Consider the following 16,378-nt stretch of genomic DNA (forward strand, 5'->3'; position numbering starts at 1 on the left):
ATGGGTAAGGTGTGAGTCTGTAAAATATTTTATTCATAAGGATTTTATTCTAGTTTTATGGAGTGTTTTTTTCTGGAAGAAAATGTGACCTAAAAGGCTGGTTGGACTACCTGGTAGCTCTTTGACCTTGGACAAGTTATTATTTAACCTTAGCTTTAACTTCTTCATCTTTAGGGGAGGGGGGCATATGGAAGTTGCCTGGCCAGGGATCAAACCCAAGCCACAGCTGCCCACAATGCTAGATCTTTAACCCACTATACCACAAGGGAGCTTCCTAACTTCTTCATCTTTTAAATAAGGATAATAATACACATCTTTCAGAGTCATTCTGAGAATTGAATGTGATAATACCAAAAGTTAACTAGTTTATTGTAGGTATAGAGTATAGTTATATCATTGCTATTTCCAACCACCATCTCCACCTTTGTCCACGTACCCCAGTTCCATCAGTTGTTCAGAGCTACTGTAGTCTACGGTCTTTTTTTTTTTTTTTTTTTTTTTCCTCTTTTTGCCTTTTCTAGGACTGATCCTGTGGCATATGGAGGTTCCCAGGCTAGGGGCTGAATCGGAGCTGTAGCCACCGGTCTACACCACAGCCACAGCAACACAGGATCCAAGCCACGTCTGTGACCTACACCACAGCTCACGGCAATGCTGGATCCTTAACCCACTGTACGAGGCCAGGGATCGAACCGGCCACCTCATAGTTCCTACTCAGATTCGTTAACAACTGCGCCACAACGGGAACTCCAACGGTCTTGATCTTAACTACCTTTCACTGTCCCACACTCTCCTCATAACTTTATTTCCTGCTTTAACTCCACAGGCAGTTTTTGCAGTCAGTACAGAGTACTGTCAGATCCCCTTCCACTTTCCCACTTTATTGTGCATGCTTGGAGAAACCACAGCCTTGATTGTATTGACACAGTTATGCTGACCAGTTTCATGTACATTTATGTTCACTAAGCTCAGCAGTCATGGTTACTTCCCATATGTCATATATTTCTGTAGTCCATTCATTTCATTTTTCTGCATGACTATTTCATTCCTTGTTTTTCTCAGACTTACAACACCTCTTCCCCTGTTTTTGCTTTCACACTATGAACCTTGCTTTCTATTTAATTGAGAACAGAATATCAAACAGAAGAGAATTGTGGTCCACTCATCCCACATGTACCCAGTTACCTGCATCTGCCCCAAACCTCTCCTTTGTTCTGGTCAATATAGATAAATTCTAAGGCCACCCTTCACTTACACTTCAGCAGTTCTTTACTGTCTCTTGTGTATTCATTTTTCCCTTCTCTATCAGATCCTTCCTGTCTACTCACAGATATGTTGTTATTCACCCATCTTTAAGAACAACAACATCAAAAAACCTACTACCACTCTTAGCCATAGTTCCTCTTTTCTAGCTACTGCTCCTTTCTTTTTTGCTTTTTAGGGTTGCACCTGTGGCATATGGAAGTTCCCAGGGTAGGGGTCGAATCTTTGATACTAGTTGAGTTTGTAACCCGCTGAGCCACAATAGGAACTCCTTCTGCCCCATGCCTCCTTAACATCTCCACCTGGCGGCTTGTCTACTAGGTCTCTCCCGTTCAATATGTCCCAAACTTGTTTCTCCATCTAATTGAATGAAAACTTGTTCTTTTAGTTGGTAAGATCTAATATCTTTGAGTCATTCTTAATTTCTCTGCCCTCTTACACCTCATATGTGTTTCTGATCCTGTCAGCTCTACTTTCAGAATATGCAGTACCACCTCTACTGCTCTACTTTGTTCCGTTATCTCTCACCAGTGTGTATTCAGAGACACTAAGGGGTTCCTATTGCTTTTTTACAATGTTGACCACTTAGTCGATTCTCTTTTTTTACCCTCCAATATTGCTTAAGCATATCTTCATCTTTAAAAAAAAAAAAAAGAGGGGCGTTCCCTGCGTGACTCAGCAGTTAATGAACCCGACTAGGATCCATGAGGATGCAGGTTCCATCCCTGGCCTTGCTCAGTGAGTTAAGGATCCGGCGTTGCCGTGAGCTGTGTGTAGGTCACAGACACAGCTTGCTCGGATCCTGCATGGCTGTGGCATAGGCCAGCAGCCATGGCTCCAATTAGACCCCTAGCCTGGGAACTTCCATATGCTGTGGGGGCGGCCCTAAAAAGCAGAAAAAAAAAAATAGAATGTGTGGGTGGCAAATTTTCTTTTCTTTCTTTCTCTCTCTCTCTCTCTTTTTTTTTTTTTTTTTTTTTTTTTTTTTGTCTTTTTAGGGCTGCACACTCAACACATGGAGGTTCACAGGCTAGCAGTAGAATCAGAGCTGTAGCCGCCAGCCTACACCATAGCCACAGCAACACCAGATCTAAGCCACATCTTCCACCTACACCACAGCTCAGGGCAATGCCACATCCTTAACCCACTGAGCGAGGCCAGGGATCAAAACCTACATCATCATGGATACTAGTCAGATTTGTTTCCGCTGAGCCATGACGGGAACTCCGCAAATTTTCATAGTGAACCTGTGTTTTTCTTGATTATTTGATTGGCTATAACATTACAAATTTGGGATCTTTTTTCTGTAGAACTTTGAAGTTATTGGATACTTATCTGCTAACATTATGGTGTTGCTGATGCCATGCTGATTCTATTACTTTTTGCACTGGAAGCTTTATTTTTGGAGTTCAGGAATGTTGCCACATTGGTGTTTTTTTTTTTTTTTTTTTTTCCCCTCAGTGGTTCTTTGTGGATTTCGTAAATCTAAAGACACAAGTTTCTTTAACCTAATAAATTCTACTCTCTCTCTGACTTTGAGATTAATTTCTCTTCTACCATTGCGTTTTCTGTTTTGTTTTGTTTTTCTTTTTTTCTTACATTTTTTCTATGGTAGCACCTGTGGCATATGTAAGTTCCTGGACTGGGGTTGAATCAGAGTTGCAGCTGCAGGGCTATGCCGTAGCTATGGCAACACTGGATCCAAGTCACATTTGCAACCTACACAATAGCTTGTGATAGCAGTGAATCCTAAGCCCTCTGAGTAAGGCCAGGGATCGAACCCATATCCTCACGGAGACTGTATAGGGTCCTTACCCAGCTGAGCCATAATGAGAACTCCCTTGGTTTTTAATTTTTAATTCTTGTGTCTCTGTCTTTTGGTTTTATGAGCTTGGGAGATGAAAATATAAAACAAAAGAATGCCCAACTGAAAGCAGCTTAGAGAGTCAAGATTAAATTTAGACTGCAGATTGGACATGCTCTTTTTCTTCCTGGTGATAAATCCTGCTAACACTATATGAGAAGGACTTTTTTTAAGGCATAAACCCATAAAGGACAAGTGGATTTGGAATGGAGATAACAGCAACAAAATTTGGGGGACCAAAAAACAAATAGATGAGTTTAAATGACTTCTTAGCAGAATTTAGAAATCTGCAGATTATGTGGACAGTGGGTAAAGCCAAGAAGTAAACCTGATTTGCATCCAGACTCCTAAAAGTTTCAGTAATTGGCATCATCATGTGCAGTCGAAACAGGGACTGTAAAGTAATTGGGTGAAGATAGAGGTTAAAAACTGGAAGATTAACTTGAAACTTGTTTCAACAGTGGTCAGATTTTCAAAGCCCCTTTTGCATTTCACACAACCAGATAACTACTCTTGTCCAACCCTGGTAATCTCTGATGAGGGTATACTAGAGGTTCTGGAGAAACTTGAGCACATTTGGGAGCAGAGGTACCTACCATACTAACAACAGTGTGGAGCAAATGGTGTATAGAGGAAGCTTTCATCTGCCTGGTGCTTATTATATCCATTTAAGAGAATTACTGAGCACCAGTATGACTACACATAGACACTATACTAGGTACTAGGAAACTAAAGAGAGCAACAGAGGCAAGGTTCTTGACCCAGCATCTAAGCTAGGGTCTGACAGTCACAATTAGCCACATGAAGAAGATATCTAAGAAGTGTCCAGTCTCAGGTCACAGGGAGTTTGTAGTCCCTCGGGGAAAAGAACACACAGACAACGACAGAGTCCATGACTCCTATCCTGATACACAATCCTTTGTAACTTAACTTAAGGTAGGACCACTCTAGTTATCATTTAGGCCTTTGGGTCAGTCAGGTTCCCTCAGACTTGGGGCCTTTTCACAAGATTCCCTTGAATTGGAATGCTCTTCCTTTACACCTTACATGGCTGTTGTTGTAGAAATAGACAAAGCAACCAATTGAGAACAAAGTCACAAGGGAAAGAGAAGAACTAACAGCTCTGGAAGACTCAAGTCCTGATGAAAATGTGTCACATAACAGACTCAAGCACTCCTTCCCCTTTTACTTTGCTTCCACTGCTACGTTTATCTTTTTTTTTTTTTTTTTTTTTTTTTTTGTCTTGGGCTGCTCCCGTGGCATATGGAGGTTCCCAGGCTAGGGGTCGAATTGGAGCTGTAGCCACTGGCCTACGCCAGAGCCACAGTAACTCGGGATCCGAGCTGTGTCTGCAGCCTACACTACAGCTCACGGCAACGCCGGATCGTTAACCCAATGAGCAAGGGCAGAGACCGAACCTGCAACCTCATGGTTCCTAGTCGGATTCGTTAACCACTGCGCCACGACGGGAACTCCCTCTTAATTTATTCCATTTGTCATTTGAATGGCATGCTAACAAGTCTGAATTTTCTTGATGGCTTGTAGAGAGCCATTGAAAGTTTTTCGCCAATAAAGTGACATGTCAGAGCCCAGATTTAGGAAGTTTATACTTACAGTAGTGTGCAAAAATTGGGGGTGAGGGTCATTTGGAATATTTTAGGTGTTTGGGGAAGAGGAAATATAAGCCTGAGCTTATAGAGAGGAAGGAGTAGATACATGAGAAATTAGAATAAATTGGCTTTAACGAATTGGACAAGTGGAGGAGTTCCCACTCTGGCATAGTAGGAGCCCTGGGATGCAGGTTTGATCCCCAGCCTGCAACTGTGGGTTAAAGATCCAGCATTGATGCAGCTGCAGCTCGGTCGCAGCTGCAGCTCACATCTGATCCCTGGCCCAGGAATTCCATATGCCTTGGGCATGGCCAAAAAAGAAAAAATAAACAAATAAATGAAGACAGTATTGATATTTTATTCTCTCAGATTAGCAATAATAAGTGTAGATCAATTTTCTTTTGCCATTATGTGCTTTATAAAAATGTTTCAGGATCTCTTACCTACAGTTTCAGAGAGGTCCTTATTTATGTGTTTTGCATTGTTGTTTTGTTGTTTTTGCATCACCGTCTAAACTTTCAGATTGCTTTTTTGGCTTTACAGTTCTCTCTTCACGCCACTCTTTCTAAATTCTCATTCTCACTAGTCATTATTCCCTTACACTCAGTCTGAAATTCTCATGGTTGAACCAAGGTATGTCTGAGTAAATCTACATATATTAGTAATCCAAAGGGAAGAAGCAAGTGAAATTGCAAATAAGGCTGAGCAAGCTCTCAAGCCTATAATTGTGGAAGGTGACATTGGGTTAAAAGAAATGTATGGGTCTTTCTTCCCCCAAGACTGTAGGGAAGAGGGGAGAACTGAATGAAGATGATGAAATATGTTAATGAACAGGACAAGATAATTTTGAGTCTTTTTCTTCAAGTAGGATTTTAACTTTTAGAATTAAGTGAAAATGAGTTTGTTTTAAGAATATGGTTGAAAAGGTGAAAGGAAAGTCATCTGGGCCGTGGACTCTTATCTTTGGATCACCAATGATTGGCATGTTATACTGCTGAGGAGATTGAGAGTATTGCAGAGAGAAGATTAGTAGTAATGTCTCTATTATGGATGACAAGTATGTAGTGGGTACAGGAAGAGATTACAGAGGCTAGGGACAGATGTTTTCACTCAGCACAATAATATTTCCTAACAAAAAAGAAAGTAGTGTGGATAAGGGTGAAGAATGGACCAAAGACGAGGGTTCAGGTGTGCAGAAAGTGGAAGTTTGTAAAGGCAGGTTGTGGTGTGATTCAGAGAGCAGGGCTGTACAATCGTACTTTTTAAAGCTCCCCCTCAAGTTAAAAGAAAAAAAAAAAAAATCCAAGGAGTTCTTGTGTGGCACAGCAGGTTAAGGATCCAGCATAGTCACTGCAGCAGCTTGAGTTGCTGTGGCATGGATTTGATCCCTGGCCCCAGACTTCCATATGCCATGGGCAAGGCAAAAAAAAAACAAAAAGAAAAAAATCTAGAGTCTGCTTACTACTGTCCTGCTATCAGGGTCTACATTGTAGAAGAGATAGCTTGATAAATGGAGCTCTTTCAATATTTAAGTAATTAAACCTTGTATTAAACCCTTATATAACAGCTTGTTCTAAATATGTCGTATCTCAAATAGTTTCGGCAAGAGTTAAATATAAATTAAATATAAATACTGAGTATGAACCAAGAACCGTACTTGAAGACAAATATCAGAAGGAGAAAAAAAAATACCAAGTGCAGCTTTTCAGTACTTTTTTCCCTCTCTGGTTTGATGCTTGTGCATCTATGGTGTTTTTTAAAAAAAAAAATCTGTGTGCTATTTTTTTTGTTTGTTTTCCCATCCTGTTGTCCAGCTGTTATTTCTTTTTGCTGTAAGTAGTCATTTTCCTATTTTATTCTAAGTAGGTTTATTGTATAATTTAATTCAATTCCCTTGATATTAAACAGTGCTCAGTAATTTTGGAAATAGCTTACTTAATAGCTTTTTCCACTGTGGAATTTATTCAAGAAATACGTAAATGTCAGCAGTATGTAGGGCACTGTGTTAGATACTGTGGGAGTTGCAAAGATACAGATATTTCTCCTGAAGATCTTTCATCCGAGAAGAGGTAGGTCTAGACAATGGTAGAATGCTCTGTGAGAGGAAGAATGTGTCCCTTCCACCTGGGAGTATTACCGGTTGAGTTGAGTGATGGCAAGGGTTGTATCAGTTTGGCTGGGCCACAGTGCCCAGGTAGTTGGTTACATATTCTGGATGTTTCTGAAGGTGTTTTTTAAATTAAATTAATGTTTAAATTAGTGGACTTTGAGTAAAACAGATAATTGTCCATTATGTGGGGTATGGGTGGGTCTCAGCCAGTCAAGTTGAAGGCCTTAATAGAGCAAAGACTAACCTCCTCTGAGCAGGAAGGAATTCTGCCAGACCACCTTTGGACTTACAGTTCTCCAACCTGCTTGCCTACTCTGCAGATTTTAGATAGTCACATAAGCCAGTTCCTTAAAATAAATCTCTCTGTGTCTCTGTGTGTATATATGCATCCTGTTGGTTCTGTTTCTTTGGAAAATCGTCATGAACACAAGTAGTATCTAAGCTGAAATTTAGGATAGGTCAGGTTTAGGGAAGAGCTATAGTAGAGGACAGAAAATCTGCTCTGTGTATGGACAATAATAAATTTGCTTGGCACTTAAGTTTGGATAAGTGATTAGGACCAAGTCTTAAAACTGATACTTGACAGAGGAGTTTTAACTTTGAGGGTACATCATACATGTTATTCTAGATTTCCATTTGAACTTAGCCTTAGTTCCCCAACTTACTTTTAGACATTTCCTGAATAATTCAACCTTTCGTTTATTGCTCTTATTTTAGTATTCTATAGACTTTTCTTCTTTAGCAATCAACATTAGAGCCTAATTTATAATTTTTTGTTTGTGTCTAAAAGTTGTTAGAGGGAGTTCCCATCATGGCTCAGCAGAAACTAATCTGACTAGTATCCACAAGGACACATGTTCAATCCCTGGCCTCACTCAGTGGGTTAAGGATCCAGTGTTGCTGTGAACTGTGGTGTAGGTCACAAACATGGCTGGGATCCCACATTGCTGTGGCTGTGGTGTAGGCTAGCAGTTATAGCTCTGATTCTACCCTTAGCCTGGTAACCTCCATATGCCACGGGTGCAGCCCTTTAAAAGAAAAAAAAAAGGTTGTTAGAGCCTTTGGAAAAGTTTTAACATCATTTTGAGGGTTCCCACCATACTTAATTATAGATGTATGTATCGAATTTAAACTTAAAAGCTTTGGTATTTTATAATAGAGCTATTGTATTGAGAATTTGGTCACTACAGCTCTTCCCTATACGGGTACTTTGAAGGGAGGGGAAGCACACCCTCTGCAAATGGAAATTCCTTGGCCAGCCACCAGAGCCACTGCAGTGACAATGCTAGATCCTTAATCCACTGAGCTGTAAAGAAAATCCTATATGTATGGATATTAATACACTGGTAACCAGGTTTGGCATTAGTGTGATGTTCAAGATTGTTTGACCTAGAGACAGATTTTTTTTTTTTTTTTGTCTTTTTGTCTTTGTTGTTGTTGTTGTTGTTGTTGTTGCTATTTCTTGGGCCGCTCCCGCGGCATATGGAGGTTCCCAGGCTAGGGGTCGAATTGGAGCTGTAGCCACCAGCCTACGCCAGAGCCACAGCATCGCGGGATCCGAGCCGCGTCTGCAACCTACACCACAGCTCATGGCAACGCCGGATCGTTAACCCACTGAGCAAGGGCAGGGACCGAACCCACAACCTCATGGTTCCTAGTCGGATTCGTTAACCACTGCGCCACGACGGAAACTCCTAGAGACAGATTTTTTAGGTAAATGATTTTGCCAGAACTTTGACCTTTTTTTTTTTTTTTTTTTTTTTTAAGAAGATTATCATTGGAGTTCTCACTGTTGCACAGTGGTTAAGAATCTGACTGCAGTGGCTCAAGTTGCTGCCAAGGCACAGGTTCAATCTTCAGCCCAGCACCGTGGGTTAAGGATGCAGAGTTGCCACAGCTATGGCGTAGGTTGCAGCTCCAATTCGCATTCACTCCCTGGCTCAGGATCTTCCATATGGCACATGTCGCCCCCCCCCCCAAAAAAAACTTGTCACATCCATTTCTCTTAATACATCTTTGCTGTTGTTTGTAGTCAGAAGTTGCGAATTGATTATATTCTTTTAAGACTAATAGAAAAAAATACATTTTTCCTACTTCCCACTCTATTAAACATCAGCCTAAAACTGGAGCTTTTCTAGTTTGGCAAATAAGAAAAACTAGAATACTTACTAAAGCAATGTCACAACATGATGAAATTGAGACTATAGAGGACAACTACCTGTATTTTCAACATTATAATCCACCTATTATTACCATGTTGTGTATTCTCTTACCAGCTATATTTGTGTGTGTGTGTTTTATTGAGGTGAAATTCATATACAGTAAAGTGTATGATTCAGTGGCATTTTGTCTAATCACAGTGTTATGCAGTCACCACCTTTCCCTATTTCAAAACTTTTTCTTCACCTTGGGAAAAGACTTCTTACCTGTTGAGTAATCCTTCCCCATTTCCCCCTTCAGATTAGTAACCACTAATCTGCTTTCTGTCTCTGGCTTTCCTTTTCTCTATATATGGTGTAAAAGAGATCACACAATATGTGACTTTTGTGTCTGGCTTCTTCACTTAGCGTAATGCTTTGGAGCTTCTTTCTAGCTGTAACATATCAGCATTTTGTTTCTTTTTATAGCTTGATAATACTCGTGTGTGTGTGTGTGTGTGTGTGTGTGTGTCTGTGTCTGTGTCTGTGTGTATTCTATCCATTAATCCGTTGATGGGCTTTGGGTTGTTTCCAACTTTTGGCAGTTATGAACAATACTGCTTGAAATATTCATGTGCAAGTTTCTGTGCAGACATAGGTTTTCTTACATATGAATGAAATTGCTGAATCACGTTATTATATATTTAGTTTTTTGAGGAACTGCAAAGCTATTTTCTACAGGGACTTCACCATTTTACTTTTCCACCAGCAATGTGCATGGATTCCTGTTTTACACATCCTCATCAATATTTGTTATTTTCTAATTTTTTTAATCATTAAAGCCATCCAAAAGTTTGTTGGTGTTGTTTGTTTGTTGTTTGTTTATGGCCGCACCCATGACATACGGAAGTTCCCTGGCCAGGGAGTGAATCTGAGCCGCAGCTGCAACCTATGCCACAGCTGTGGCAACTCTGCACACAGAATTCCCTGGCCGGGGATTGTACCCATGCCTCAGCAGCAATGTGAGCTGCTCCAGTCAGATTCTTAACTGCAGTGGGAACCTGTAAAAATAGTTTTGATTTGCATTTGTATAATGACCAATGATATTAAACTTCTTTTTTATGAGCTTATTGCCTATTTGTATATCCTTTTTGAGGAGCATCTCCAAGTTTTTACTTATTTTGCCAGTATTTTGTTGAGGGTTTTTGTGTCTGTATTCATAAGAAATATTGATCTGCTCCTTTCTTATGGTATCTGTCTGACCATGGCGTCAGGATGATGCTGACCTCATAGAATGTGTTACGGTGAGTTCTCATCATGGCTCAACAGAAACAAATTGATTAGCATCCATGAGGACACAGGTTTGATCCCTTGCCTTTCTCGGTGGGTTAAGAATCCAGTGTTGCCATGAGCTGTGGTGTGGTCACAGACGCGGCTTGGATCTGGCTGTTCTATGGCTGTGGTATAGGCTGACAGCTACAGCTCTGATTTGACCGCTAGCCTGGGAACCCCCTTATGCCACGGGTGCGGCCCTAAAAAGACAAAAGACCAAAAAAAAAAAAAAAAAAGCGTTACTAAAGAAGTGTTCTCTTCTGAGGTTTTGTTTGTTTTTTGTCTTTTTAGGGCCACGCCCTCTGCATATAGAAGTTCCCAGGCTAGGGGTTGAATCGGAGCTGCAGCTTCCAGCCTATGTCACAGCCCCAGCAATGCAGGATCTAAACTGCCTCTGTGACATACACCACAGCTCATACCAGTGCCAAATTGCCAGCCCACTGAGTGAGACCAGGAATTGAACCCTCATCCTCATGGATACTAGTCAGATTAGTTTCTGCTCTACCACACGTATTTTTTTGTGTCACTGTTTCAATGAGTTCTTTATTTTAATATAGCAAAGTTGGCTTATAGTGCACTGAATTTTTATCTGTATGGCTTACAGTACACTAATTTTTTTTTTTTTTTATGGACATACAGTGAAACTTTCTGATTAAATTTGTGTCTTCTTGTTAGGAAATTTTCTTATGTTTGTTGTGATAAATATTAATCCTCAGTGGATTTTTTTTTTTTTTTTCTGTCTTTTGAGGGCTGCACCTGTGGCCTATGGAGGTTCCTAGGCTAGAGGTCCAATCAGAGCTGTAGTTGCTCGCCTACACCACAGCCACAGCCACGCCATGCCAGATCTGAGCCATGTCTGCAACCTCCACCACAGCTCTCGGCAACACCAAGATCCTTAACCCACTGAGCAAGGCCAGGGATCGAACCCACAACCTCATGGTTCCTAGTCAGATTCCTTTCCTCTGTGCCACGACAGGCATTCCTCTCGGTGGATTTTTAATCTGTCTTTTGAGTACATGGGTGTAGTCTGCATGGTTTTGTTATGCCTTGGAAAGTCTCATGAAGCTTCTCACCCACCCACAGCTTCAGGATGAGATAATCTCTTACTTTGGATGTTTGAGATTTTGTAAAACATTGTATGGTGGTAGTAGTGACGGTGGTAAGGTTAGGAGCGAAACTGATTTATTTGTAATTTTCTTAGTCTAGCTTTTTGTAATTCTTTCTAGCCTTCTTTTTGGTTAAAGGACAAAATGTAGGACCTTGTCACTTTATCACTCATTCCGTGATAAAGTATAGTTTGGCCATCAGAGAAAGAGGAACCTCAGCTAGGGCATTCTACATCTTTTCCTTTATCATGTCTGTGTTCCTGTCCCCATCCACCAAGTTGGAGGGTGCCTGGGAAAATTTCTCAGCATGCTACATATGGATTCTGGAATTGGTCTTCCAGTTTAGACTAACTCATTGAGTATCTGAATGATATTTTTTATTAAAGCTTTATGGTATGGGCTTGAGGCATTTTCCTAGTTTAAGGTTATCTTAACTTTAATCTTCTTTAGTTTTAGGGAGGAATGTTCTGCAAACCTACACCTAGGTCACCATCTTTTCTAAAAGTCTTATAAGCACTGGAAATAATTTTTAGGATTTTTTTAAATTTTTTTTGGTCTTTTTTCTATTTCTTTGGGTCGCTCCCGCGGCATATGGAGGTTCCCAGGCTAGGGGTCGAATCGGAGCTGCAGCCGCCAGCCTCCGCCAGAGCCACAGCAACTTGGGATCCAAGCCGCGTCTGCAACCTACACCGTAGCTCACGGCAACGCCGGATCATTAACCCACCGAGCAAGGGCAGGGACCGAACCCGCAACCTCATGGTTCCTAGTCGGATTCGTTAACCACCACGCCACAACGGGAACTCCAGGTTTTTTTTTTTTAAAGGCATCATTGAAACTGAAATTTGAAACTTTGCACAGTGTTAAGGGGCTTACTTCCTCTAGGATACTCTTTAAATGGATACTATCTGATACTGCAAACTTTCCTATTTGGAGCTTCTGTGGAGATGTTCACATTTTTAGAAGTCTTTTAAGAATTCATAAGATTCTCAGAGTTCCTGTCGTGGCGCAGTGGTTAACAAATCCTACTAGGAACCATAAGGTTGCGAGTTCAATCCCTGGCCTCACTCAGTGGGTTAAGGATCTGGCGTTGCTGTGAGCTGTAGTCTAGGTCACAGATGCAGCTTGGATCCCTTGTTGCTCTGGCTCTGGTGTAGGCTGGCAGCTACAGCTCCACTTGGACCTCTAGCCTAGGAACCTCCATATGCCGCAGGTGCAGCCCTAGAAAAGACAAAAAGACCAAAAAAAAAAAAAAAAAAGAATTCATAAGACTCTCTTGGAGTTCACTGGTGACTCAGTGGGCTAAGGATCTGGTGTCGTTGCTGCTATGGCTCGGGTTCAGTCCTTGGCCCAGAAACTTCTGTATGCTGCAAGCGCAGCCAAAAAAAAAGACTCTCTTAAGGAATTGGTTTAAAATGCAGATATCTGCACCCTTTTCCCAGAAAGTCTGAGTCAGTAGGTTTTTTAAGAGGATCCCAGAAATCTTATTAGCTAGCTCACCCTAATGCAGGTGGTCCACAGTTCAGCTTTGAATACTGCTATCTTTTTTATTTTTTATTATTTTACAGCCACACATGCAGAACATGGAAGTTCCTGGGCCAGAGTGAATCCCAGCCACAGCCGCGAACTAGGTTGCAGCTACAGCAATGCTAGATCCTTTAACCCACTGAGCCAGGCCCGGTATCAAACCCCTGCCTCTGCAGTGACCTGAGCCCTGGCATTTGGATTCTTAACCCACTGCACCACAGTAGGAACTCCTTAAGTAATGCTATCTTAAGTGTTAAAATAATCAGATTTAATATGAGATAGGTATTTTAGTTAACTAGAGCATTTCAGGCTGTCCAATGGGCTGAATAGGTGATAGCTGCTTTCCTTAGCTTCTAGAGGACAAACTCACCAAGAGAGATGTTCTTTCTGTTGTCTCATCTTAAGCTCGAAGTTCAGTTTCTCGAATTTGGCACTTTTTGTAGATTGGAAATCTTCACTCACTCCCTGCCCCCCGCCCCAAAAATATTACACAGGTTGCCGGTTTTTTGTTTTGCCAAATAAGGACATTAAAAATAAATCAACGAATATTTTTAATATTTCCTCTTACCACAACCACCAAAGATTTAAGTAAATAAAAATGTAGGAAGAACACAACCATGTAACATAGATAGTCCTTTTTTACAAAATTTTATGGCCATACCCATGGCATTTGAAAGTTCCCAGGCCAGGGATTGAATCTGAGCCACAGCTGTGACTTTTTAAAACTATTTAGCTGCAAATTAATAAATATTTTCTCATGGATGACATTTAAGAACTGCTGCTTAATACTTGAAATAGTGCATTTGTAAGAGCACTACCTGAATGCAATGAATAGAAACTACCTCATATCCTCTGTTTTCTCACCAGTTCGGTCCTTTGGTACAGAAGACAGACCAACAGATCGTCCAATACCACCTCGAGATGAAGTCTTTGAATACATTATATTCCGTGGGAGTGATATTAAAGACCTAACTGTTTGTGAGCCACCAAAACCACAATGTTCTTTGCCTCAGGACCCAGCTATCGTTCAGGTAACATAGTAAATCTGTCTTGGAGTATGGGCAAATTTCACGCACATAACTAGCCTTGGATTTTGCCTCTCCTTGTTTTTGTTTTTTGAATTTTCTCAATTGAATACTCATGTAGTTTATTTATCTAGATACCTTAAATAACTGTATAATGTTCTCACCCAGGTTTTTCTCTTTAGAGCGTAAGTTGGAATTAATAAAGAAATGGCCGAGGAGTTAATTTTTATTATATTGTCTATTTCAGCAACAGTTAAGATAGCTAATATGTATTGAGGTCTAACTTTATAAGAGGCACTATTCAAAGCACTGTATATAAGACAGTCCTCCTTAAGTAATAATATACCCTCTGAGCTTTTACTGTAGTTATTCTCATTTTTGCCAGCAAAGAAATTGAGGTAGAGCCATAGTTTGAATAGATCTAAGACGTCTGCTCCAGGATCCATGCCACTATGTTATTCACATGTGGTTCATATTATAAACCAGGGTGGTGGGAGTTCCCATTGTGGCTCAGAGGGTTAGAAACCTGACGCAGTGTCTGTAAGGATGCAGGTTTGGTCCCTGGCCTCACTCAGTGGGTTAAGATGTTGTCCCAAGCCGCGGCAGCTCAGATCCCGTGTTTCTCTGGCTGTGGTGTAGGCTGGCAGCTGCAGCTCTGATTCGACCTCTGGCCCCGGAACTTATATATGCTATAGGTGCGGCCCTAAAAAAATGGCATATGTATACACATACATACATATGTACATATGCACACTTTATCTTGCATATATGTGCATTACTTCCAGCTATTAAAGTACTCGTCTAAAAAATATTAAGTGGTACATAAAATTAAAATGAGAAAAAGAGAAAGTGCCTTTTAACACTTAATTTATTATTTTTTTTCTTAATATAAGATAAGCCTTTTAAATAAGAAATGGTAATTTGGTTCTTAGAACATGAACTGAAAAAATTCTTCACTCATTTATTCCCACCCACCCACCCTTTTTAAATCCTTCCCTTTTAACATCTTTTGAGGAATTCGTCTGAAAGAATCCTGAGGAAATGTGAACTTCTTAAATGGAGGGAGAAGAGATACATTCTCTTAGAGATAGCTGCCTATACCAAAGAGTGATGTTATCTGACTCATATATCTTTTGATAACTCTCCAGGGAAAAGTTAAATAGTCAGTTTTATGGAATGAGAAAAATCAAGAGAGCAAAATTATGTTAAAAATTTCTTCCAGAGTTCCCATCGTGGTGCAGTGGAAACGAATCTGACTAGGAACCATGAGGATGCGTGTTCAATCCCTGGCCTTGCTCAGTGGATTAAGGATCTGGCATTGCCGTGAGCTGTGGTTTAGGTCGCAGATGTAGCTCGAATCTGGCTTTGCTGTGGCTGTGGTGTAGGCTGGCAGCTGCAGCTCTGATTGGACCCCTAGCCTGGGAACCTCCATATGCCTTGGGTGCAGCCCTAAAAAGCAAAAAAAAAACCTCCATAAATTTTGACTTCCGTTTTTTGTTTTTGTTTTTTTTATAAACACACCCGAGGCATATGGAAGTTCCTGAGCCAGGTATCAAATCTGAGCTGCAGCTTCAGCATTGCTGGATCCTTAACTACTGCACCTGGCTGGGGATGGAACCTGCGCCATAACGGAGATAACACTGGATCCTTAACCCAGTGCTCCACAGCAGGAACTTCTGACTTCGGATTTTTCAGTTCATTCATTCAGTATTGAATTGAGTACCTGCCATGTGCCTTACACTAGCAGCAAACGTGCAGACAAGGTCGTTCCATCAGAGAATGTATGTTTTGGTGGCTGTTAGTACATTTCATATTTATTAAATGTTTATGTTAAGATAAATTAATGTATAAAGTGTACCTATATACATACTAGATTTTTTTTTTTTTTTGGCCACACCTGCAGCATGTGGAAATTTCTAGGCCAGGGATTGAACCTGCACCACAACCGTGACCCAAGCCACTGCAATAACAACACCAGATCTACTGTGCCACAGAGAACTAGAATATATTTTAGGTTTAGTACATTAAGCCTTTTATAAAGTGTTCTTTAACGTAATAATAACTGTATTTATGTAAGTGGTAAGCGGTTTTATATAGGATGGTTTGTGCATCTCTTTTCTATAAATTTGGTAGTATACCCCAAGTAATTGAAAACAAGAGTAAAATCAAAAGTTAAGATGTCAGTTTTATATCAGTGCCAGACTGAAACTTAGTTCTATAACCAGATTGAACTTTTCTCATATTTTTTCTTTAAACATAATGACTATTTACTCAGGTAAAACTTTTTTTTGGTTCTTTGCTAAATTAGCTATAAAACTGATCTCAAAGGGGGAGTTCATTGTAGAAAAAATATTTATAAATTTATTAATTAAGTATAATTAACACATATATACAAATTTAAAAATC

General features: G+C 40.4%; 1 protein-coding gene across 1 annotated transcript in view; it reads left to right on the forward strand.

The window, feature by feature from the left end:
• Positions 1-16,378, forward strand: part of LSM14A (LSM14A, mRNA processing body assembly factor) — a 53,816-nt gene that overhangs the window by 5,961 nt on the left and 31,477 nt on the right. Inside the window, 1 exon segment of the mRNA NM_001315798.1 lies at positions 13,815-13,978. Coding sequence (NP_001302727.1) covers positions 13,815-13,978 — 164 coding nt within the window.

This window comes from Sus scrofa, chromosome 6 (genome assembly GCF_000003025.6).
Source record: "Sus scrofa isolate TJ Tabasco breed Duroc chromosome 6, Sscrofa11.1, whole genome shotgun sequence".
Lineage (NCBI taxonomy): Eukaryota > Metazoa > Chordata > Mammalia > Artiodactyla > Suidae > Sus > Sus scrofa.